This window comes from Leptopilina heterotoma, unplaced genomic scaffold (assembly GCF_015476425.1).
Source record: "Leptopilina heterotoma isolate Lh14 unplaced genomic scaffold, ASM1547642v1 Lhet_205, whole genome shotgun sequence".
NCBI lineage: Eukaryota > Metazoa > Arthropoda > Insecta > Hymenoptera > Figitidae > Leptopilina > Leptopilina heterotoma.
The window spans coordinates 67937-93166 of record NW_025110920.1 but is presented as its reverse complement, the minus strand read 5'-3'; the positions used below and the strand labels follow the sequence as shown (position 1 = coordinate 93166).

Below are 25230 nucleotides of genomic sequence, written 5' to 3'. Positions count from 1 at the left end.
TTCCTGCAACGAATTCTATTACATTTTTTAAAAATAATTGAATTCTTTTGAAAACTTTTATAAAAAGAGTAGATTTTTAAAATATTTGAATTTCAGCGAAAAATTTCATTATTTGTAAAATATAATTGAATTCTTGCAAAAATGTTTAAAAATAATTACATTTTTCGAGGAGTTTATTTAAAATTGTATTAAAAATAATTGAAATCCTATGAAGAATTTTATTATTTAGGAGAATAATTAAATTCTTGCAACGATTTTTTATTACATTCTTTTTTTAATAATTGGAATTCTGCAAAGAATTTTATAGTTTATGAAAGTAGTTGAAGTCTTGTATAACAAATTTTGTTACATTTTTAAAAAAATTTAATTTATGTGAAAAATTTTATTACTTGTAAAAATAATTGAATCTCTGCAACGAATTTTATTAATTACAATTTTATTATTACAATTAAAGAAATTCGTAAGTAAATGTAATAGAATGTTTTTTTGAGTATCTAATAATTTTTAGAGCCAATCAAAATATTCGTTAGGATCAAGGATGTAGTCAAAAATTGATCTGGAAATCAGAGAAAAGTCAGTAAAAAATAAAAATTTTGTTTTTCACTGACATTTCTCTGATTAATTTTAATTAATTAAATAATTTTAAATTATTTTTTTGTGGCAACTTTGTGTAAATTTAAATAAATAAAATTGCAGCGATTACTGGATTTTTAAAAAACTAAATTAATTTTCACCTTTTTTTACCAAACGGAAAAAGTATTTTTCGAGCTTTTGATTTAAGGATTTATAGAACTTTTGATAAATACGGAAAACATTTGAAAACATAAGAAAAACTATATATATAGAAAGAGTCGCAGTAAATACCGAATTATTCTTCCAATAAAGTTAATTTTATATTTTTCTTTGAAAAATTTAAGCAGATGCTTTTATGAGACTATTTTCAACCCTCTTTTTATGAGTTTTCAAACATTATTTCTTCATAAGTAAACCATAAAAGTTGGTAGAGACGAACGTTGGCTCATGAAAATGTCGTAAAAGTGATTGATTTCACTACTTACGTTCAATGTACACATCTTCTATACGTAAAGTACTAGCTCCTTCTAAAATTGTCAGCCATACAATGTTTATTGCCATCTTTTAGTAACAAATATTGCGTAAACATGTAATTTCACAATTTTTCTCCCCTTAATATTCTCCCCGGCAATATTTATTGTTCGAGCATTATGGAAAACTGCGACTCTTGAATTGTTTATGTTGGCTGATTTTTTTAGTGTCACTTTTGTACCTTAATTTTTCAATTTATTTATTTCAAAATTACAATTTCTTTGGAAATTACTTTTTTTCTATTCGCAAATTATTTATTGAAAAAAATCTAATTAAAATTTGATTCAATATGGAAATGTTCTTCACCTGAGAACGCGAAGGTTACCGATAGATGGCACTTTAGTTCCTTCTAGGTATTTCTCCTGGCCACCTGGCGGTGACCTTGGCATTCTCAAGTGGAGAAATCGAATCACAATTTTAATTTTATAATAAAAAAGAAATTTAATTCTTCTTGTCATGGAAAAAAGTGGTTTAGTAAATTTCTACATTTTCTTTAAAGTAATTTTTCCCGCAGGGTTTTAAAATAGATTTAAAAAAAACAGCCTTCTGTTCGAAGCATCATTAGCGCCTCTATCGGCGAAAAAGTTGCAACTCAGGTGAGAGAAGTCACTCTAAAAATGCCAGCAATTAAAATCGACTATATTTGTCTCAAAAATATCTGAAAAAAAGATAAAAAAAATTCCCTGGGTTCTTTTCAAATTCAACGCTAACTCCAGGCACCTATTGACGTAATAGACTAAATATTAAAATTTGTGACAAAGAAATAAAAATTTTCTCTCTGGACATTTTAAAGGGCTTTTATGTCAGACAAGGCGCGCTAGTTACAGTTCCATAAATTATCATTGCAAGAACGAATAGCGTCAAATAAATCAAGCCAAAAGTATATTGAGAGGTTCGCGTGCACCCACGGCAATATCTCTCGAACTTGACCATGAAGGAGCAACTTCATTATGTAGGATTATTGTTGCGATGCTTGATGCTGCGTGTTCCATGAGAATCTGAAGCAACATGTCCACGTCGAGAGAGAAAGAGAGGAGAAAAAAGAAAGAGAGACTAGGGGCGGTCTACCTTGAAAGACGTCACGTTCACTTGAATCTCGTGAACGATATAAATATTCTCCCCAAACAAAGAGTCCGCCATCATCGCGTGTACAAACTTTTTTTTCCCTCCACAGAATAATAGCTGTATCCTTATTTTCATCCCGCGATCATGAAAGTGTTAATGACAGTGATAACGAATAATCATTCACGACCGTTTTGCTTTCTATTATCATTTCGAAGGAATAAAAAAAGTGTTATTTCAACACCGAATTTAGTGTTTTAAAATAACAAAATTTAACCCACATTCTATGTTGTTTAACATTGGCTAATTTCACACATAAAAAATTACACCAAATTTTTTTTTTTTGACTCTGCATTCAGGGCTCGAACCAGGTATTTAAAAATACAGACTTTACGGACATTACGAGTCTTCGACTCGGAGACATCGATTTCTTCATGTTTTAATATAACTAAAGATGGCCCAGTGATAAAATAATTATTTTATATTATAAAAATAATGTTACTGTAACTTCTTCAAAATTATTTTCATCATTTCAATTCAGTTATTACTTTCAAAAATTTTTAACTAAAATTCTACTTTAGATCAATTAATTTTAATAATTTTCGAAAAAGTTTTTTGGCTATTGGGCAGTTCCCTACGAAAAGCAAATGGTGGATCACCGATTTTTCTTAAAGTTTGTAATTTTGTAGTACTTGGGGTACTAAATAACTGTGCCAAACAGTTTTGCAAAAAAAAATTTTTTTTGCAAAATTTTTAGATTTGAAAAATCGGAAAATGAAAAAAATGACTTTTTTTGAGAATTTTTATTTCGAAAACTATTGATTCTACAAGAAAAAGTTATTTATTCAAAATTGTAGAGAAAATGTCAATCTTTTATAATATTTAAAAAAAAGTTAAGAAAAATTAATTTTTCAATACTTTGTTTAAACAATAATTTTTTATTGTTAAAAAAAAGAGCAAAGGACATCATGGAATATTCTAGAAAAATAATTTTCTCAAAATTTGAACCTTCCTTAATAAGTGGTTAAATTTTTAAAGAAGTGATTTTTGGTGTTTTTGAGAAAAAAATTTTTGAAGTTTGCGCTACGAGTTTTTGTGCGTTGCGCTAACTAAGCAGCGCCTATATCAGTGTATTTTAAAAGATAATATGACCTTTACTGCTCGCCTCTAATACATTTAATAATTATATACGTATATATATTATTATTATAAACAGTTTAACAATATATTTTTAACTTTTTTATAAACATTATTTTCCTTTTTTAACCCATTAATACCCATAAGCACAGGAACGCAGGTATAAAAAGTAACTATTGGGATCCTGGCATAGGGTCTAATAATAATTTTTAACGTTAAAAATTAAAAAAAAATTTTTTTTAACAATTTGTTATAAACAAATGAAGAAAAATTAATTTTCATAAAAAACTGATAGCGCCATTCGATTCGACGCAAAAAACTACTACGAGAACGTATATTACATAATTTAAGAAAAAAGACATATTGTTGTAAAAATGTTATAAACAATTAGCCTGCATTTATACTGTACGAGATAGAATATATAGATCCTTCTATCTCATACAGTATAAATGCAGGCTAATTGTTTATAACATTTTTGCAACAATATTTCCTTTTTTGAAAATTATGTAATATACGTTCTCGTAGTAGTTTTTTGCGTCGAATCGAATGTCGCTATCAGTTTTTTATGAAAAATAATTTTTCTTCATTTGTTTATAACAAATTGTTTAAAATAATTTTTTTTTAATTTTTAACGTTAAAAATTATTATTAGATCCTATGCCAGGATCCCAATAGTTACTTTTTATACCTGCGTTCCTGTGCTTATGGGTATTAATGGGTTAAAAAAGGAAAATAATGTTTATAAAAAAGTTAAAAATATATTGTTAAACTGTTTATAATAATAATATATATACGTATATAATTATTAAATGTATTAGAGGCGAGCAGTAAAGGTCATATTATCTTTTAAAATACACTGATATAGGCGCTGCTTAGTTAGCGCAACGCACAAAAACTCGTAGCGCAAACTTCAAAAATTTTTTTCTCAAAAACACCAAAAATCACTTCTTTAAAAATTTAACCACTTATTAAGGAAGGTTCAAATTTTGAGAAAATTATTTTTCTAGAATATTCCATGATGTCCTTTGCTCTTTTTTTTAACAATAAAAAATTATTGTTTAAACAAAGTATTGAAAAATTAATTTTTCTTAACTTTTTTTTAAATATTATAAAAGATTGACATTTTCTCTACAATTTTGAATAAATGACTTTTTCTTGTAGAATCAATAGTTTTCGAAATAAAAATTCTCAAAAAAAGTCATTTTTTTCAGTTTCCGATTTTTCAAATCTAAATATCTTGCAAAAAAAATTTTTTTTTGCAAAACTGTTTGGCACAGTTATTTAGTACCCCAAGTACTACAAAATTACAAACTTTAAGAAAAATCGGTGATCCACCATTTGCTTTTCGTATGGAGCTGCCCTATTTTCAAATCCATCTGTTTACAATATTGAATATTCAATTTCACGAAATTTCAATTATTCCTAAATTCTTCAATTAAATGCATATTGGACAATAAAAACTTTAAATAATATAAAAGAAAATTAAATTAAACTTTTACAAAAAAATTAATTTCAAAATTCAATTATTTCTAAAAATTCACGCTATATTGCTTTTAATATTCAATTATAATCTAAAATTTTAACTAAAATTTATTTTTCAATCAATTTTTATTAGAAACTTCTACGAGAATTCCATTATTTCAATGCAAAAGTAAATATTTTATTGAATAATTGAATGTTTCTCAAAATTCAAGTCTCATAAAAAATTTTGTTAACAAATTTTTAAATAATTGAACCATGCATGAAAATAATTACTTTTTTCAAGGAATTCAATTAAAATTGTATGAAAAATAATTGAAATTCTGCGATGAGTTTTATTATCAATAAAAATAATTGCGAATCCTTAAAAAGAATTAATTCTACAGAATTGTTTGTTAAAAATATGAAAAATTCAGAATTTCAATGATTTTAATTTAAAACCTTTTCAAAATTCAAATATTTGTAAGAAATTCACGCTATAATGCTTTTAATATTTAACCAGCGACTATTTAACTAACTCCACACTCGCTGATGCTCGTTCGGTTGAATTTAAACTTATTTGTTTTTATTTATTTGATCTAACAAATAAATATTTATTGGTAATAAATATTTTAATTTATAGTATCAAATAAATAGTTATTTGTACCAAATACGAATTACTTAAGTCAAATAAATGCAATAATTGAATCTAATAAATATTGTTTTAAATCAATTGTGAAAATTACTTGATTCAGTAATGGTTTTTAATTCAAATAAATATAGTGGTCAAAGTACATAGATTTTTTTTAAAGGTTGAAGTTTAAAAGACGAGTAAAGTATTTTTGAAGAGCCAAAAAAAAAAATAAAGTAATTTTCCAAAATATAAAAGAAAAATGTTGAATTTTAAGAATTTTCGATTTTTTGTGCTAGTGCTCATCTTTTCTCGACGAATTCGATAAAAATTGCATTAAAAATAATTATAATTCAGCATTGAGTTTTATTATTTATGAACATAATTGAATTCCTAAAAGAATTGTATTATTTACGAAAATAATTGAATCCCTGTAAAAATTTTATTATTTATGAAAATAATTGAATTATTGCGAAGAAATTGACAAAAAAATTTATAAATAATTTAATTCCTGTAAAAATTTTTATTATTTATGAAAATAATTGAATGTTTGCGTAGAATTTTATTCAAATTTTTTTTAATAATGTAATTCTTTTGGAAAATTTTATTAAAATAGTAGATATTGAAAATTATTGAATTTGAGAAAACTTTTGAAAATAATTTAAATTTTGCCAATAATTTTGATTAAAATTTTCGAAAGTATAATTGAATTTCTGCGAAGTATTTAATTACTTTTGAAAATAATTGAATTTTTCTGCAATCATTTGTAATTTCTCTAAAATTCTTCAAATTACACGGTAAAAAGAAAGGTGTACTAATTTAGTACCAATTTTAGTTCTAAATCGTAATTTGGTTCTACTTTAATACCGAAATCAGCTCTAATTTAGAACCATTTTTTTATAGTGTATATCAAAAAATTTACGAATTTTTCGTCCTTTTTCAATCAAATTACGAACTTTAAGGACAATTTAAAAAAAACCAACTTTTACGGACTTGAAGCAAATTTACGGACCTTTACAGAATTTACGGACCTACTATCCGCGAGAAAATGATAGGCCCCTGAAAAATGTTCGAATTTGACTTGAAATATCTCTGTTAAAAAAATTGTTTGAAAAAAATGAGAAATATTATTGGAAAGCGTGGAATCTTATATGTTTGTATACGAAAGGCCAATATTTGAAAAAAATTTTTGCACCGTACAGGTGCAAAATTACATCACAGTGTACCCCATTTTTCGACATTTTCAAAAATGGTCGACTTTGGTACAAGATTTTACACGGAAGCGATTATTCAAAAAATTCGAAAAAAGGACTATTTATTAACTGAATCTGTCCAAACGAATTTGCTTTATAATTATTAAAAAATCTTAATTATTATTGTATTTATTAACAATAATAGGAGACAATGTTATCTCTGGTTCTAATAGTCTAATTGAAATAAATCAAATTGGATGTTGTAAATAATTAATCTTTTTATTATCTTAGCTCATTAAAAAAAACGAAATTCTTCTATTAATTACATTTTTCAACATTTATTTGGACAGTTTTTTTTTCTTGAGAACAAGTGTAAAACGGTTGCAAAAACCCAATTTTTTTCGACAAAATCTTAACCCTGTCATAAATAATACTACGAACTTCTCCAAAATGTGGACTCAGAATAAAGCTTAGAATTTTTTTCACATAGGCTATACAATGCATGCCAGATTTTTATTTATGACAGGGTTAAGATTTTGTCAAAAAAAATTGGGTTTTCGCAACCGTTTTACACTTGTTCTCAAGAAAAAAAACTGTCCAAATAAATGTTGAAAAATGTAATTAATAGAAGAATTTCGTTTTTTTTAATGAGCTAAGATAATAAAAAGATTAATTATTTACAACATCCAATTTGATTTATTTCAATTAGACTATTAGAACCAGAGATAACATTGTCTCCTATTATTGTTAATAAATACAATAATAATTAAGATTTTTTAATAATTATAAAGCAAATTCGTTTGGACGGATTCAGTTAATAAATAGTCCTTTTTTCGAATTTTTTGAATAATCGCTTCCGTGTAAAATCTTGTACCAAAGTCGACCATTTTTGAAAATGTCGAAAAATGTGGTACACTGTGATGTAATTTTGCACCTGTACGGTGCAAAAATTTTTTTCCAATATTGGCCTTTCGTATACAAACATATAAGATTCCACGCTTTCCAAAAATATTTCTCATTTTTTTCAAACAATTTTTTTAACAGAGATATTTCAAGTCAAATTCGAACATTTTTCAGGGAACATGGGCTAATTTCACTTGCAACAAAAATCACACCCAGTTTTTTCTGTAATAGTATAGTAATTTAATTCTTATCAACGAAAAACATATTTCCCTCAGAATACCCCATTTTTTAAAAATTTTAATTCATATTTGATATAAAGTAATTTTTTTTCATCTTCGATCTCGATTTATTATAATCTGAGTTGTTTCGATTAAAGTGGAAAATACAGTTCGTGTGTGTGTGGGTACTTTTTATACGTCACTTCAATTCGAACGTATTATTAATGATTCTTTCGTGAATAGACAATTTATTCAGGGAGCAATTTATTCATACCGTTTTGTTATGGAGAAGTTCAGTTTAACCTCATGCTGGTTGCTCGACAATTTTACTTGTTGAAAAATATTCAATTATTAATGGATTTGTAGAAATAGATTAGGGGTGATTATTAGATGCGTTTGGCACTGTTCTGAGAAAATCACATTAGAGTTTGACTCTATTTTCTTTAATTCACACCTAATAATTAGTCAAAAATTTTTACAACTAGATTAAAGAAGACTATTTGCGGTTGATGCTTTAGTGCGATTAAGGTGGAACTCTAATTTCTTTAATTTTATGGACTAAACGTTAATTAAACAAATTAGAATCTAACTCTAATCATTGTAAAGTGATTTTCTCAAGATTGTGTGTCAACCGTCCCAGTCACCCATAATCTAGTTTTAATTTTTAATAATTAAAAATTTTTACACCAGATAATACAATCGGCAACTAAAATATTTGTTGCTGACGTTTTTGGAACAAACTCTCTCACCTGAGTTGTAACCGTTTTGCCGACAGAGGCGCTAGTGTTGCTTAAAAAAGGGAAGACAGAGACTAACGTTTATGCCAACGAAATAAATTTTTTTTTTTAAGTCATAATTTTTAGCAGCTCTGCACATTTTATTAAAATATTTCTCAAAACTATCATTTTTTAAAAAGAGTCAGGAAAAACCGAACAATTCAAGCGTAGTAAACCTCTAACATTCGAACAAAAGAAAAATTTCTCTTGTAAATAAAAATAATTTTTCTAAAAGAAATTTTCTCCTTTATAAAAAAAAAAAATATTTTGCTTTATTGAAAATGAAAAGAGTAGATATTTCACTGTTCCATTTTCATGGTCAATTGTCCATCTATGAGATTCATTATTTATATTTTCAAATGCTTTTAGTCGAAAGTCTAATTTCACTCTGTGCATTCGTGTACCGCAATATATAGTGAATTTTATAACAAAGAGCAAGTACTTTCACGACTCAACTGGACAAGAGGCTCACGTACCTAAATTGACAATATAAGCTCCACACCGCAATGTCTTCGTCACGCCAAGTTGCAATACGATTTAACGCCAATGACAATTGTCCCTCTTATTTTTCCACTACACTCTTCACTGATCAATTGTTCCTTTTTATCAGGAAAAATTATTCTCGCGGTGTGAGAAGAATTATCCACTACAAATGAATTTAAAACCGAGTTTACACGGAGAAAAATTTATTCGTACTGATTACAATAGTCTATATTACTGCTCGGATATGTGACCACTTTTTGTTATGATTACTATAGCTGTTGTAAGGAGTACAAACGTGAAGGTATCCCTTACAACAGCTATAGTAATCGTTCCTACTAAATTCTTAACACATTACATAGTCTTCGTAATCATTCCAAAAAGTGGTCATATATCCGAGCTGTAATGTAGACTATTGTAATCATTAAAAATAATTTTTCTCCGTGTAAAAAAACGATTTTTATTTATTTTTTTGCATTTTTCTTCTTTTATGTGTTTTTTATTGCGTTATTTACTTCTTAATCTGTAATTTAATTTTTAATTTTCTTTATTCTTTTATATTTTTTAATTTGTTTTTTATTCTTTTATTTATTTTTCATTTCATTTATTACTCTTTCATTTATTTTCTAATTTGTTCTTTAATTCCTTTTTTATTCATTCTTTTACTATTTAATTTATTTTATTTAACATCATTATTTTTATTAAATTTATTTTTCTAATTTAATTATTTGATTATTTATTATTTATTATTTTATTTTAATTAGTTTATTTTCTATTCTTTCATTTATTTTAAAATTTATTTTTTATTTAACTCGTCTTTCTCTAAAAGATAAAATAAATTTTAATAAACTTAATTCCCCGAGGAGAATTCGTAATTCAAAAAATTAAACTGTGACAGAATTAGTAAAAGTAGAAATTAGTTTTTATTTGCAAATTTTTTTTTTCATTTTATGTAATCCCTGGTTTTTCCTGTCAGTAGACATAATTGCAATTTTTATGGTTGATAAACAAACTTTCAATTTTACCTAAACTAATTCTGTCACAGTTTAAAGGAAGAGAGGTAAGAAAAATTCTCGCCCTCCCCGCGGGACTTGAACCCGCGACCGCGTAGCATTGAAAATCAACAGAGCGTTTAGAGCTCACAGCTACGCAGCCTCCTATTGACAATCTTCTCTATTTATTTTTTTTCATTTATTTTTCATATCTTTTAATTTTTTTTCCTACGATTATATATTTTTATATTTATTAGCAACCGTTAAAAAATGCATATAATGCTTTCATGGGGAAAATTAAATCTGCCTCTTGATAAAAAAAAATCAACTCACTTTAATTTAATATATCAGGTATATCTTGAAAAATATTTTCAATTTAATTATTTAGTTTATAAAAATATTTAGCATAAAGGGCGCTATTAATTATGTTTTTTTCGCAATAGACACTCTAGCCGAGGGATGAAAGTAATTGAGAGCCTCAGGACGGGAACTTCGTTTACCAGATGTTCCCTCTTGAATTATCAAGAGCCATTAAAGTATCCTCCTACGATGGCGCGAGTACGTGTTCTACGTGACTAACGAAAAGGTGATAAATGTAGAATTCATATACTCCCTTCGCTCTTTCCAATCGAAAACTACATGGAAAGCTATTTTCAAAGTCCGTCACGAAAAATCATTAGACATAAAAGGAGAGTCTCTTCTAAATTAAACTCAAAAAAAAGAGAAAAGAAAAAATAAGAACGAGAAAATAAAAAAAAATATAAAATAAAAAAAGGAAATACAAAAGGAAAGAATAGAAAACAAAAGTTACTATTAGGAAAGAAAAGAAACAAAACAAAATTCGAAAAATATTAATAATGACAAGACGATAAAACGATATGTTAGATCCCCTAATGGAACCGCCATCTTGAGGTCGTCGATCTCAAACCGAGAGAGGAGTCTCTTGATTGGAGATTGCAATTAACGATAATTGCTCTATCTGATAGTTTCGTACCTATGCCGAACACTTTAAGGTGGTGTGGAGTTTTCCTCTAATTGCTATTATAAATCTAGATCGATGCTTATACATATATACGATGTACATTTAATTACACCAATACTCGGCCCAATATTGTAAATAATCCCCTACTGTTTTCCCCTCTGCAGTGTGAGAACGAATCGTTTTATAAATGATCGCACAAAACACCCCATATAATCTCACCTAGATTCTTCAACACAATTCCAATTTAAATCAATTTCAATAATAAAGCAATAATACTTTCCCCTCAAGAAATTCTTCTCGAAACTTTTAAATTTAACCCAAATATCTTGAAATTAAACTTTAAATGGGGTCTAGTGTCCTAGTCTAGTTTCCTATAGGAAACTAGACAGTTCTTGACAGGGACAAGACTTTTATAATGTCAGAACTTGAAGCAGTGAAAGTATTTAAAAATACGGACTGTTTTTCAAATATGTTTTAAAATAATTACATTTTTCGAGAAATTCATTGAAAAATTGTATTAAAAATAAGCTAAAACCTGGGAAAGATTTTATTCAGGGTTGCCACAAATATTTAATTTTATTTTTCCCTGACTTTTCCCTGATTTCCAGACAAAATTTTCACTTTTTCCCTAACCATAAAGAATATTCTGATTGACTCTAAAAATTATTAGATACTCAAAAAAAAACATTCTATTACATTTACTTGCGAATTTCTTTAATTGTAATAATAAAATTGTAATTAATAAAATTCGTTGCAGAGATTCAATTATTTTTACAAGTAATAAAATTTTTCACATAAATTAAATTTTTTAAAAAATGTAACAAAATTTGTTACAAAACTTCAACTACTTTCATAAACTATAAAATTCTTTGCAGAATTCCAATTATTAAAAAAAGAATGTAATAAAAAATCGTTGCAAGAATTTAATTATTCTCCTAAATAATAAAATTCTTCATAGGATTTCAATTATTTTTAACATTTTAATACAATTTTAAATAAACTCCTCGAAAAATGTAATTATTTTCAAACATTTTTGCAAGAATTCAATTATATTTTACAAATAATGAAATTTTTCGCTGGAATTCAAATATTTTAAAAATCTACTCTTTATAAAAGTTTTCAAAAAAATTCAATTAGGTATTTTTAAAAAATGTAATAGAATTCGTTGCAGGAATTCAATTACTTTCATAAATAATAAAATTCTTCACAGGACTTCAATTATTTAAAATAAAATTAATGAAATTCGTTGCAAGAATTCAATTATATTCACAAATAAGAAAATTCTTCACAGAATTTCAATTATTTAAAAAAAAATTTAATGAAATTTGTTGCAAGAATTCAATTATTTTCACAAATAAGAAAATTCTTCACAGAATTTCGATTATTTTTAATACAATTTTTAAAAATTTGTGCTAGAATGCTTTTAATATTCAATTATTATTTTAAATTTTAACTGAAATTCATTTTTAAATCAATTTTTATTAGACAATTCTACGAGAATTCAATTATTTAACTAAAAAAATGAAAAAATTATTGAATAAATAAATGCTTCTTAAAATTGAATTCTCACAAAGCATTTTATCAACAAATGTTTAAATAATTGAGACAAATTTAAATAAATTTCTCGAAAAATAAAATTATCTTCAAAAATTTTTTGCAAGAACTAAATTAGGTACATTACACAAATAATGAAATTCTTCGCTGAAATTCAAAAATTTTCAAAATTTATATTTTTAATACAAGTTTTCAAAAGAATATAATTATTTAAATAAAATTTTATAAAATTCGTTGCATAAATTCAATTATTTTTACAAGTAATAAAATTTTTCACATGAATTCAATTATTTTTAAAAACTTGATAAAATTCGTTGTAAGAATTCCACTATTTTCATAAATTATAAAATTTTTCTGAGGATTTCAATTATTTATAATACAATTTAAAGTAAATTCCTAGAAAAATAGAATTATTCTCTTAATTTTTTTATAAGAATTTAATTACATTTCACGAATATAATGAAATTCTTCGTTGAAATTCAAATAATTTTCACAATCTACTTTTTTAATAAAAGTTCTCAAAAGAATTCAATTATTTAAAAAAATGTAATAAAATTCGATGCAGGAATTCAATTATTTTCATAAATAATAAGATTCTTTACATTATTTCAATTATTTAAAAAAAAATTTTGAAAAAATTGATTACAAGAATTCAATTACTCTCATAAATTAATAAAATTCTTTACAGGATTTCAATTATTTTTAATACAATTTTAAGTAAATTCTTTGAAAAATGTCACTGTTTTCAAAAATTTTGTTAAAATTCTTTGAAAGAATTCAATGATCTATTTTTAAAAATTCATGCTATAATGCTTTTAATATTAAATTATATTATTAAAAATTTTAACTAATATTCATTTTCAAATCAATTTTTCTTGGAAAATTCTACAAGAAATCAATTATTCAATTACAAAAATAAATAATTTATTGAATAAATGAATGTTTTTCGAAACTAAATTATCATAAAGAATTTTATCAACAAATTAAAATTTTTTCGAGAAATTTTAATAAAATTTTCAAGAATAATTAGATTTTTCGAGGAATTCAATTAAAATTGTATTAAAAATAATTGAATTTTTATAAAAAATGTTACTATTTATGAAAATAATTGAATTATTGCAAAGTTTGCTTAGAATTTTATCAAATTTTTTTTTTTTTTAATAATTGAATTCTTTTGAAAAATTTTATTAAAACTGTAGATAGAGAAAATCATTGAAATCAGAAAAATTTTTTTAATAATTGAAATTTTGCAAAGAATTTTATTAAAATTTTTGAAAATAATTGAAATTTGAGAAGAATTTTATTATTCTTAAAGATAATTGAATTTTTATGAGAATTTTTTTTAATTTTTGAAAATAATTGAATTTCTGCGAAGAATTTTATTACTTTTGAACATAATTGAATTTCTGCGAAGAATGTTATTACTTTTATAAATAAATGAATTTCTGCAATCATTTGTAACTATTCCAAAATTCAATTTTTTCCAATTACTTAAATAAAATACCCTGACTTTTCCCTGACCAATTTTACTTTCCCTGACTTTTCCCTAAATTCCCTGATTTCCCTGACCTGTGGCAACCCTGTTATTATTTATGATAATATAATTGAATTCTCACAATGAATTCCATTAAATTTTTTTAAATAATTGAAAATTGAATTGATCTGAAAAATTGTATTTCTTAAAAAAATAATTAAATTCTTGCAAAGGATTTTATTAAAATTATTGTAAATAATTTAATTTTTGTTTGAAAAATTTTATAAAAGTTTAAATTTTTGTAAGATGTTGAATTTCATGAAGGTTTGAATTTGAATATTTTTGGAAATCTTGATTTCTATGAAAAAATAATACTGATTAAATATTTATTTAAAAAATAAGGTGAATCAGAATATTCTTTACGATCAGGAAAGAAATTAAAATTTTTTCTGGGAATCAGGAAAAAATCAGGGAAGGACAAAATTAATTTTTTGTGACAACCATGATAAATAATGCAAAGTATTACAATTAACTGAACGTTTCTTTTAAAGTTTTTTTATTACAAAAGTTATGAGAGAAAATGGAGGTTCAAGGTCTCCACTTGAGAACGCCAAGGTCACCACCAGGTGTCAGGGGAAATTCCAAGAAGGAACTAAAGTGCCATCTAGCGGTAACCTTCGCGTTCTCAGGTGGAGAATAGAATCTCCATATTGAATCTCTCTATTTGAATTGAATGAATTATTATTAATTATTATTTTATGAATAAACCTATTTTCTCTCGAGTAATGAAGAGAATTTTATTGATTAAATGGAACAAAGTTTTTATTTGGCCCAACGTGTTTTATCGTAACTAAGTATAAATAACAACTAATTAGTTTAAGTTCACCAATTTAATTATGAGAAATAAATATTTTTCCCGAGTGAATTGGAAATATTACGTTTATTTTTCTATTAATATTAATTAGACAAAGTTGTACAAAAAACAGTAAATTTCATATTGGTTTTATAATATAGAAATAGACGAACGGATATAATACTATAAAAAAATGATTTTGTAATCTATTTTCGAATAGAGAATAAAGAAATCTAATTGGACTTTCTTTCTCAGTGCGGTGACAAGATATCAGCTGCGTAATAATTATTAACTTCTTAGAAGAGGAAGTGAGGTATCTTGTATTCTCTCATGGAACAACGAAGAAAATACCAAAAGAATGGGCTATTTCGTTAATAATTTTGTTGCAAAAGAAAAGTACGGGTCATAAATTCTTGCACAATAATCTTAAAGAATTGCATAATAATACTGTTATTAGTAAGAAAAAAAGCTTTCTTCCTTGAGTCGAAATTATAATTATACCGAAAAGTAGGTCTTGGTGAAAATTAATCCATAAAAAAAAATTTCCTTTTATTCAAATAAACAATTAGACAGGCATAACTTTTACGACTTTTTTCAACGTGCAACACTTTCGACTTACAGAATTGTAAAATTGTAAATTTTCCAATTGAAAATTAAAAAAAATGTTATTTATACCAAAATAGAAATTGCTGTGGGAAAGGATTTAAAAATTTTTTTTTCTATAAAGTTTAATAAAAAAAGGGAGGGAGAATTCTTTTGATAAGCATATAAAAAAAGAAGAATAGAACGTGTATTGAATGACGGAGTTTTGTGTGTTACACACGTGTGCAATTTTCATTTCCTCATGACAGAGATCACTCTTTGCTGATGACGTCGCTCTCTTCCCCATTGTATAGCGATTGGGTTACGAGTGTATTTTGCAGTGTGACCTTTAACTGGTCTTCACGTTAAAGGCCACGTATCCGATACTTGTTTTCCCTTGGTGCCTTTTTACGAGGGGTCGACCCAAAATAACGTCCCAGTCGACAATATACGTGACTGGACCAACTATACACGGTACACCATATACACACAACATTATTTGATTTTATCGATTTTTCGTGTTTTGCGTTCAATAAAAGTTTATTTCTCCTTTGCTCTTTTAAATGCGCAAGCTAAATATAGCCATGAGAAAAAAGTTGTAGTTATTTTAAATAAAAATTTAGATTTGTGATTTTATGTTTGTTTGGTACATGGATTTTAGGTCTGAAATTAAATAAATAATATTTGTCTGCTCGAAATAAATTTTTTTCTAAGTGAACATATTTGTAATTTTCATTCTTTTAAAACACTAAAATATAGAAAATTTACAAATTTGATGTATAATAAAAATTTTTTTTCAGATTCGATGTTTCTCGGTGGGAAAAAATATTTAAAAAAGTATAAACGAAGTATAAAAGAGAAGAGACTAATGACAACTAATTGCGTATCAATTCAGACATAACTTCCAATGTGGAACACGTTAATGTTCAAGAAATATCAACAATTAACACATTCATTAAAAATCTCCAGCACAAAGTAATATCATACAACACACACCTGTAGATAATAATGACTTTCGTTTCTATTGTCCTCAAACAATGCAGTTAATAGAATTTATAAACCACAGTCGTACAAATTGTCGAGAAATCTTAGTTTTATATTTTTGCACAACGAAACGAAATTGGAGGAGATAAAAGAAAAAAAACAGGGATAAGGCAGAAAAAAATTTCTTTCTCATCATAATAGTTTAGTTGCTAACGGAATAAAAAGTTTAGATTTTTGCCAAGCAGGTCTGAAAAGTATTGCAAGAAATCTCAAGAGGAAGATTACTCGGCAAAGGAAAATAATAAAAGAAGAGTATAGAATCCAAACTTTATGATGCACAATTTTTTTTTGTTACTTGTACATTTTATGTCGTAACCAGAAAACTGTAAAATGTAAACGAATATTGGTTTCTTTCTGTAAAATAGTGCAGAAGATTTGCAGTGTATAAATATTTGTAATATTTTTCGTTCGGAACCTCTGTTATCCGGATTGTAAATAATTTTATCCGAACTTTCATTATCCAAACATTTTTGTTATTTTAAACCCAAAATTTAATTTTTTACATCTGTCGCGGTCCAAATATTTCTTGAAAATTAAGAAAGACTCAAAACAAGAATTTAAAAATCAAAAGAAGAAATCTTTTGATATTTATGTAGAAAAAAATATAGGCAAATGTCTTCAGTTCGGATAATCGAGTTTCCACTGTACTATCAATTAATATCAGGTGATGATTTAAATTCGAAATATAGACAAGCAGAGGAAAAATAATAAATTCCACTCTATGTAACGTATATCACTCTCCTTTATAATCAATTGGCTCGTCTTCCCTTTTGTTTTTCATTTCACCAAGAACGTAATTCTCGTGCCTTGTCTCTATATAAGTATACTTTAAGAGAAGTCGAGTTCAGTGAACCGTGAAACAAAATTTAGCACAAACACTATCAACCAATAAGTCGCGATAAGAACTATTACTGTCAAACTTGCGACCAGTAGCTCGATAGCAACTTTTAGCTTCTGGTATAATAATAATCAAATACTTCCACAAATAGTAAAATAAAAGAATACAACAATTTTATGTCCCCTCCGGTATTTTTACTCAAAAGAAACGAAATATACTTAATTAATGTAAACTTATCAGAAAACAGTCAACCCAATTTCCTCGTGGAAATCATGAAATCAAGTTAACTAACCTTTTACAACTCCTTGCAGAATCATCGTCGTCTGTTGGTGCTCCAGCTCCGGAATCCTGAAAGCAAACAAATAAATTTTAAAAATTAAAAAAATTAGAAAAAAGAAACAGAATTATAAACAACAGGTTAATTCAACAATTCGGTTCAGTGAAATAAACTTTTCTGTTTGAGATCAAAAATTTTAATTTTGTTTCTAAAATTTGTATTTAAGAAACTTTGATGACTTCATAATAAAAACTAATTTTTACACAATTTTTATCTCTAATCAGCTAAATGCGACTGTTAAATTTTTTTTCGACTAAATTTTTGTCAGTGCGTGTAAAAATATAATATGTAAATTAGAATTAGGATTTAAAAAAATTCCCCAACATTTCAGACAGCTAGTAGACTGAATAAAAAGTATGTAGTAATCTTGTAATCCAGTTAGTCTCGCGTCTGAAGCCGTACGCATTGTTTAAAGCTTCTATTTTAAATAAAGTATGTATTCTCTTCCCTTAAATATTTAAAAATTTTAATTCACTTAGTATTAAATTCACCGTAAATTCTGTAAATTAAATTTATACAATTTTATGTAAAGAAAGTTTGCATTTTTTTTTTGTATAAAGCAAACATATCAAAATTTTGTTTTTTGACTTTACACAAACAGAATCAAAAGCTAAACAACTTGATTGTTTCAAATAAACGATTACTTTTCTATTACCAAGTAAATATTTACTTGAATTAAGTAATTTTTATTAGATAATCTTTATTTAAGTCAAGTAGTTGTTGCAAATACTGAAGTTATTAATTCAAATACTAAAATTATTTGATTCAAATTAAGGAAGATTTCGACTATATCAGCAATTAGTGACATCTATTAGACGTCAATTGAACTCTTTGGTTTAGAGTCAGGTGTTATTCTTAAGATAATTATTCCGATATGGTTGTCGGTAAATAATTATATTTTTGAATTTAATTTTTGATCTGAAAAAATAAGCTGCGTGAACGACTGCACTGTGCATCTGTGAGGACTCGAACCCCAGTTAATAGCTGCCTTTCGCGGGACTAACGCCTACCAATGCACCATGCCAACACAGCCTGGACGTTCACGTTTCTTATAATCTCAGATCAAGCCCATACACTAGTCGAAGAGCTGTATAGTTAATGTAGGAAATTATTTGCTGATTAAGAATTTTAATTAAGGAAGATTTCGACTATATCAGCAATTAGTGACATCTATTAGACGTCAATTGAACTCTTTGGTTTAGTTTGGTTTTATTTGATTCAATTAAATATTTATTGGAATAGAATGAATTTCTTTTCAGTGAATTTAATTTACAGTTTCACCCCAAAATTTGAATTTCGTTCAGTTTGAAAACATCAAAACGCAGTATAGTGCAAGTTTATTTTTAAATCAATACGAGTCATACGCACTGAATACTAATTCAATAACAGAGAACCCAATTTCAAAATAAATTTTTCTTCGAGAGCCTTATTCTCATAAATAATTACAAAGCAGCAACACCACAACTCTGTCATTTTTTACTCCTCTAATAAGATATAATCAATTTTTAATAATATGCATAATTATAATTTGATTCCATTTGAAAATGAATACAGAAGGTTGATGGCACAAGTAGCGAAGAAGCACAAAAGGGATGACTAATCTACATTTTGAAAGATCTTGATTGAACAGGTCCGAGGGGCTTCTAAAAAGTTGGGGTGAATCTACATACACATATATATTATATGTAGAAGCCTCTGGATCAACTTTGCATACACACTTTAATGTTACGGACATTACGAAGTGCACTTATGCACCCTCAGATGAGTGCATTTTTTTTTTGCACAATCCAAAGGAGGCTTCAACGATGCTCGTTCATTGATTCAAAATTCATATTAGGGTCGAGAAAAAGCAACCGGGGAATTCTTGCTTATTATATACAAAAAGGAATATTTTGTGATAACTGACGTGCACGAAAATCTAATTTTTAAAGGGTGCGGACGTACAATAATTCATCAACGCAAATGCAAAAATAAACAATATTTGTACAGGGTTGCCACGCTTTTGCTCATTTCATATTCCCTGACTTTTCCAGGTTTTCCAGGTTGAAAAATGTAAATTTTACAGGTTTTTAAAACTCCATTTGTTGCCAAGAAAAATTTAATTTTGTTTTTCCCTGACATTCCCTTGAATTTCAGACAAAATTCTTACCTTTTCTTCACTCTAGTAGACTAAGCCCTAAACAATCCTGAAGAATAGAGAATTTTATTTCAATTTTTAAGTAGTAGCACCTTCACCCAAACGCCATCAGACAATCATAATTTGGTAAAAACAAAAATAAAAATTTATTTCTTTCAAATTTAATAATTCTAATGATCTGAAAATTACCAGAGTTCTAGTAGGGACTGAGCCCTACACAATCCTGAAGAATACAGAATTTTATTTTAATTTTTAAGTAGTAGCAGGTCCACCCGTCCCCCATCAGACAATCATAATTTGGTAAAAACAAAAATAAAAATTTATTTCTTTCAAATTTAATAATTCTAATGATCTGAAAATTACCAGAGTTCTAGTAGGGACTGATTCCTACACAATCCTGAAGAATAGAGAATTTTATTTCAATTTTTAAGTAGTAGCACCTTCACCCAAACGCCATCAGACAATCATAATTTGGTAAAAACAAAAATAAAAATTTATTTCTTTCAAATTTAATAATTCTAATGATCTGAAAATTACCAGAGTTCTAGTAGGGACTGATTCCTACACAATCCTGAAGAATAGAGAATTTTATTTCAATTTTTAAGTAGTAGCACCTTCACCCAAACGCCATCAGACAATCATAATTTAGTAAAAACAAAAATAAAAATTTATTTCTTTCAAATTTAATAATTCTAATGATCTGAAAATTACCAGAGCTCTAGTAGGGACTGAGCCCTACACTATCCTGAAAAATACAGAATTTTATTTCAATTTTTAAGTAGTAGCAGGTCCACCCGTCCCCCATAAGACAATCATAATTTGGTAAAAACAAAAATAAAAATTTTTTTTTTTTCAAATTTAATAATTCTAATGATCTGAAAATTACTAGAGTTCTAGTAGGGACTGAGCCCTACACAATCCTAAAGAATACAGAATTTTATTTCAATTTTTAAGTATTAGCAGGTCCACCCGTCCCCCATCAGACAATCATAATTTGGTAAAAACAAAAATAAAAATTTATTTCTTTCAAATTTAATAATTCTAATGATCTGAAAATTACCAGAGTTCTAGTAGGGACTGAGCCCTACACAATCCTGAAGAATAGAGAATTTTATTTCAATTTTTAAGTAGTAGCACCTTCACCCAAACGCCATCAGACAATCATAATTTGGTAAAAACAAAAATAAAAATTTATTTCTTTCAAATTTAATAATTCTAATGATCTGAAAATTACCAGAGTTCTAGTAGGGACTGATTCCTACACAATCCTGAAGAATAGAGAATTTTATTTCAATTTTTAAGTAGTAGCACCTTCACCCAAACGCCATCAGACAATCATAATTTGGTAAAAACAAAAATAAAAATTTATTTCTTTCAAATTTAATAATTCTAATGATCTGAAAATTACCAGAGTTCTAGTAGGGACTGATTCCTACACAATCCTGAAGAATAGAGAATTTTATTTCAATTTTTAAGTAGTAGCACCTTCACCCAAACGCCATCAGACAATCATAATTTAGTAAAAACAAAAATAAAAATTTATTTCTTTCAAATTTAATAATTCTAATGATCTGAAAATTACCAGAGCTCTAGTAGGGACTGATTCCTACACAATCCTGAAGAATAGAGAATTTTATTTCAATTTTTAAGTAGTAGCACCTTCACCCAAACGCCATCAGACAATCAAAATTTCGTAAAAACGAAAACAAAAATTTATTTATTCCAAATTTAATAATTCTAATGATCTGAAAATTACCAGAGTTCTAGTAGGGACTGAGCCCTACACAATCCTGAAGAATACAGAATTTTATTTCAATTTTTAAGTAGTAGCAGGTCCACCCGTCCCCCATCAGACAATCATAATTTGGTAAAAACAAAAATAAAAATTTATTTCTTTCAAATTTAATAATTCTAATGATCTGAAAATTACCAGAGTTTTAGTAGGGACTGAGCCCTACACAATCCTGAAGAATACAGAATTTTATTTCAATTTTTAAGTAGTAGCAGGTCCACCCGTCCCCCATCAGACAATCATAATTTGGTAAAAACGAAAATAAAAATTTATTTCTTTCAAATTTAATAATTCTAATGATCTAAAAATTACCAGAGTTCTAGTAGGGACTGAGCCTTACACTATCCTGAAGAATAGAGAATTTTATTTCAATTTTTAAGTAGTAGCACCTTCACCCGTCCCCCATCAGACAATCATAATTTGGTAAAAACGAAAATAAAAATTTATTTCTTTCAAATTTAATAATTCTAATGATCTGGAAATTACCAGAGTTCTAGTAGGGACTGATTCCTACACAATCCTGAAGAATAGAGAATTTTATTTCAATTTTTAAGTAGTAGCACCTTCACCCAAACGCCATCAGACAATCATAATTTGGTAAAAACAAAAATAAAAATTTATTTCCTTCAAATTTTATAATTCTAATGATCTGAAAATTACCTGAGTTCAAGTAGGGACTGCTTCCTACACAATCCTGAAGAATAGAGAATTTTATTTCAATTTTTAAGTAGTAGCACCTTCACCCAAACGCCATCAGACAATCAAAATTTCGTAAAAACGAAAACAAAAATTTATTTATTCCAAATTTAATAATTCTAATGATCTGAAAATTACCAGAGTTCTAGTAGGGACTGATTCCTACACAATCCTGAAGAATAGAGAATTTTATTTCAATTTTTAAGTAGTAGCACCTTCACCCTAACGCCATCAGACAATCATAATTTGGTAAAAACAAAAATAAAAATTTATTTCTTTCAAATTTAATAATTCTAATGATCTGAAAATTACCAGAGTTCTAGTAGGGACTGATTCCTACACAATCCTGAAGAATAGAGAATTTTATTTCAATTTTTAAGTAGTAGCACCTTCACCCAAACGCCATCAGACAATCATAATTTGGTAAAAACAAAAATAAAAATTTATTTCTTTCAAATTTAATAATTCTAATGATCTTAAAATTACCAGAGTTCTAGTAGGGACTGAGCCCTACACAATCCTGAAGAATAGAGAATTTTATTTCAATTTTTAAGTAGTAGCACCTTCACCTAAACGCCATCAGACAATCATAATTTGGTAAAAACAAAAATAAAAATTTATTTCTTTCAAATTTAATAATTCTAATGATCTGAAAATTACCAGAGTTCTAGTAGGGACTGAGCCCTACACTATCCTGAAGAATACAGAATTTTATTTCAATTTTTAAGTAGTAGCAGGTCCACCCGTCCCCCATCAGACAATCATAATTTGGTAAAAAAAAAAATAAAAATTTATTTCTTTCAAATTTAATAATTCTAATGATCTGAAACTTACCAGAGTTCTAGTAGGGACTGAGCCCTACACTATCCTGAAGAATACAGAATTTTATTTCAATTTTTAAGTAGTAGCAGGTCCACCCGTCCCCCATCAGACAATCATAATTTGGTAAAAACAAAAATAAAAATTTATTTCTTTCAAATTTAATAATTCTAATGATCTGAAAATTACCAGAGTTCTAGTAGGGACTGAGCCCTACACAATCCTGAAGAATACAGAATTTTATTTCAATTTTTAAGTAGTAGCAGGTCCACCCGTCCCCCATCAGACAATCATAATTTGGTAAAAACAAAAATAAAAATTTATTTCTTTCAAATTTAATAATTCTAATGATCTGAAAATTACCAGAGTTCTAGTAGGGACTGATTCCTACACAATCCTGAAGAATAGAGAATTTTATTTCAATTTTTAAGTAGTAGCACCTTCACCCAAACGCCATCAGACAATCATAATTTGGTAAAAACAAAAATAAAAATTTATTTCTTTCAAATTTAATAATTCTAATGATCTGAAAATTACCAGAGTTCTAGTAGGGACTGAGCCCTACACTATCCTGAAGAATACAGAATTTTATTTCAATTTTTAAGTAGTAGCAGGTCCACCCGTCCCCCATCAGACAATCATAATTTGGTAAAAACAAAAATAAAAATTTATTTCTTTCAAATTTAATAATTCTAATGATCTGAAAATTACCAGAGTTCTAGTAGGGACTGATTCCTACACAATCCTGAAGAATAGAGAATTTTATTTCAATTTTTAAGTAGTAGCACCTTCACCCAAACGCCATCAGACAATCAAAATTTCGTAAAAACGAAAACAAAAATTTATTTATTCCAAATTTAATAATTTTAATCATCTGAAAATTACTAGAGTTCTAGTAGGGACTGAGCCGTACGCCATCAGACAATCATAAATTCGTAAAAAATATTGCGTCTATAATTTCAGCATCTCTTTTATTTCAATATTAATATAAGATTGTAAAATACCTAATTTTGAGGTTAGGTAGATATGTTTTTTTATATAAAACCAAGATAAAATTTTGAAAAATTAAGTGGGTGCTGATAACATATATTATAAACAATGTATAATAATAAAATTATAATTCCACAGACAAAAATTAACTTATTAATAAATATTGGAACAATTTTCTTTAATTAGGGCAAAACACCATTAGTGATGAGGGTAGACGAATGTAAATAAAATAATGTGAAGTGGATTAAATAAAAAGACCCGGATCCCCAAATGAGGAGTGGTTTTTTGTCACAAAATAAAGTATCGTATATCCGTCACTAATTTACTGGTAGGCGATACGTCCACCTACAACGATTCAAAATGAAACACCTCTAGATCCGCCTTTTCTTGTAGAGATATAACATAAAGGCGCGTCTGTGGAGAGGAAAACCCCGCGACTACAGACAACGGTGATCAGGAAACAATACCGGTCATGAGCTACTGGAGTGTAATTTAACCTCCAGCCCCACTGTGTTGGTGTGCGTCTTTTATTCTCTCTTTTTTCCGCCCTTTCTCTTTTACTTCTCTTTGTCGGAATCGCTATGATTAATATTAGAAACGCTTTTCATATAACCATGGCTTATTCCAGGTAATTAAGGTTTTAATACTCAACAAGAACTGCGTATCATCGTTCACTTTATTCTCAGTTGAACTTCAATTTTTTATTTTCAACTTTCGCCTACACAATTAAGTTGAAATTTAATTTATCAAATTTTTTTTTAATGTATTTAATGTTTTTTTAAAAATGGATTCAACACTTATATTTTTTTAAACTATTTTTAAGGGCATTTGAACCATTATGACGTCACATTACTAGAACATAGAGCATATTTTACTTTTGAATAGAATCTTTTTTTTACACTGAAAAAAAATTTATTTGATTCAACCAAATATTTACGTGAATCAAATAATTTTTGATTAAATTGAATAAATTTTATTTATAACTAAATAATTTCAGTATTTGATTCAAATTCCATTTAATTCATTTAAATACAAATTATTTGATTCAAGTAAATATTTATTTTATTAATTAATTCAAGTAATTGGTTAGTTAAATCAAATAAATTTTTTAGTGTAATATTATTAGTACTTTTGGAGTAAATTTTACTATTTCCGAAGTAAATTTTATGAAGTATTTTT

General features: G+C 26.8%; 1 protein-coding gene across 1 annotated transcript in view; it reads right to left on the bottom strand.

Moving 5' to 3' along the window:
• LOC122501153 (protein phosphatase Slingshot) overlaps window positions 1–25230 on the bottom strand; it is a 187285-nt gene that overhangs the window by 144454 nt on the left and 17601 nt on the right. Inside the window, exon 2 of the mRNA XM_043610429.1 lies at window positions 17573–17628. Within this exon, the coding sequence (XP_043466364.1) occupies window positions 17573–17628 (56 nt within the window). The remainder of the gene's footprint in view (window positions 1–17572; window positions 17629–25230) is intronic.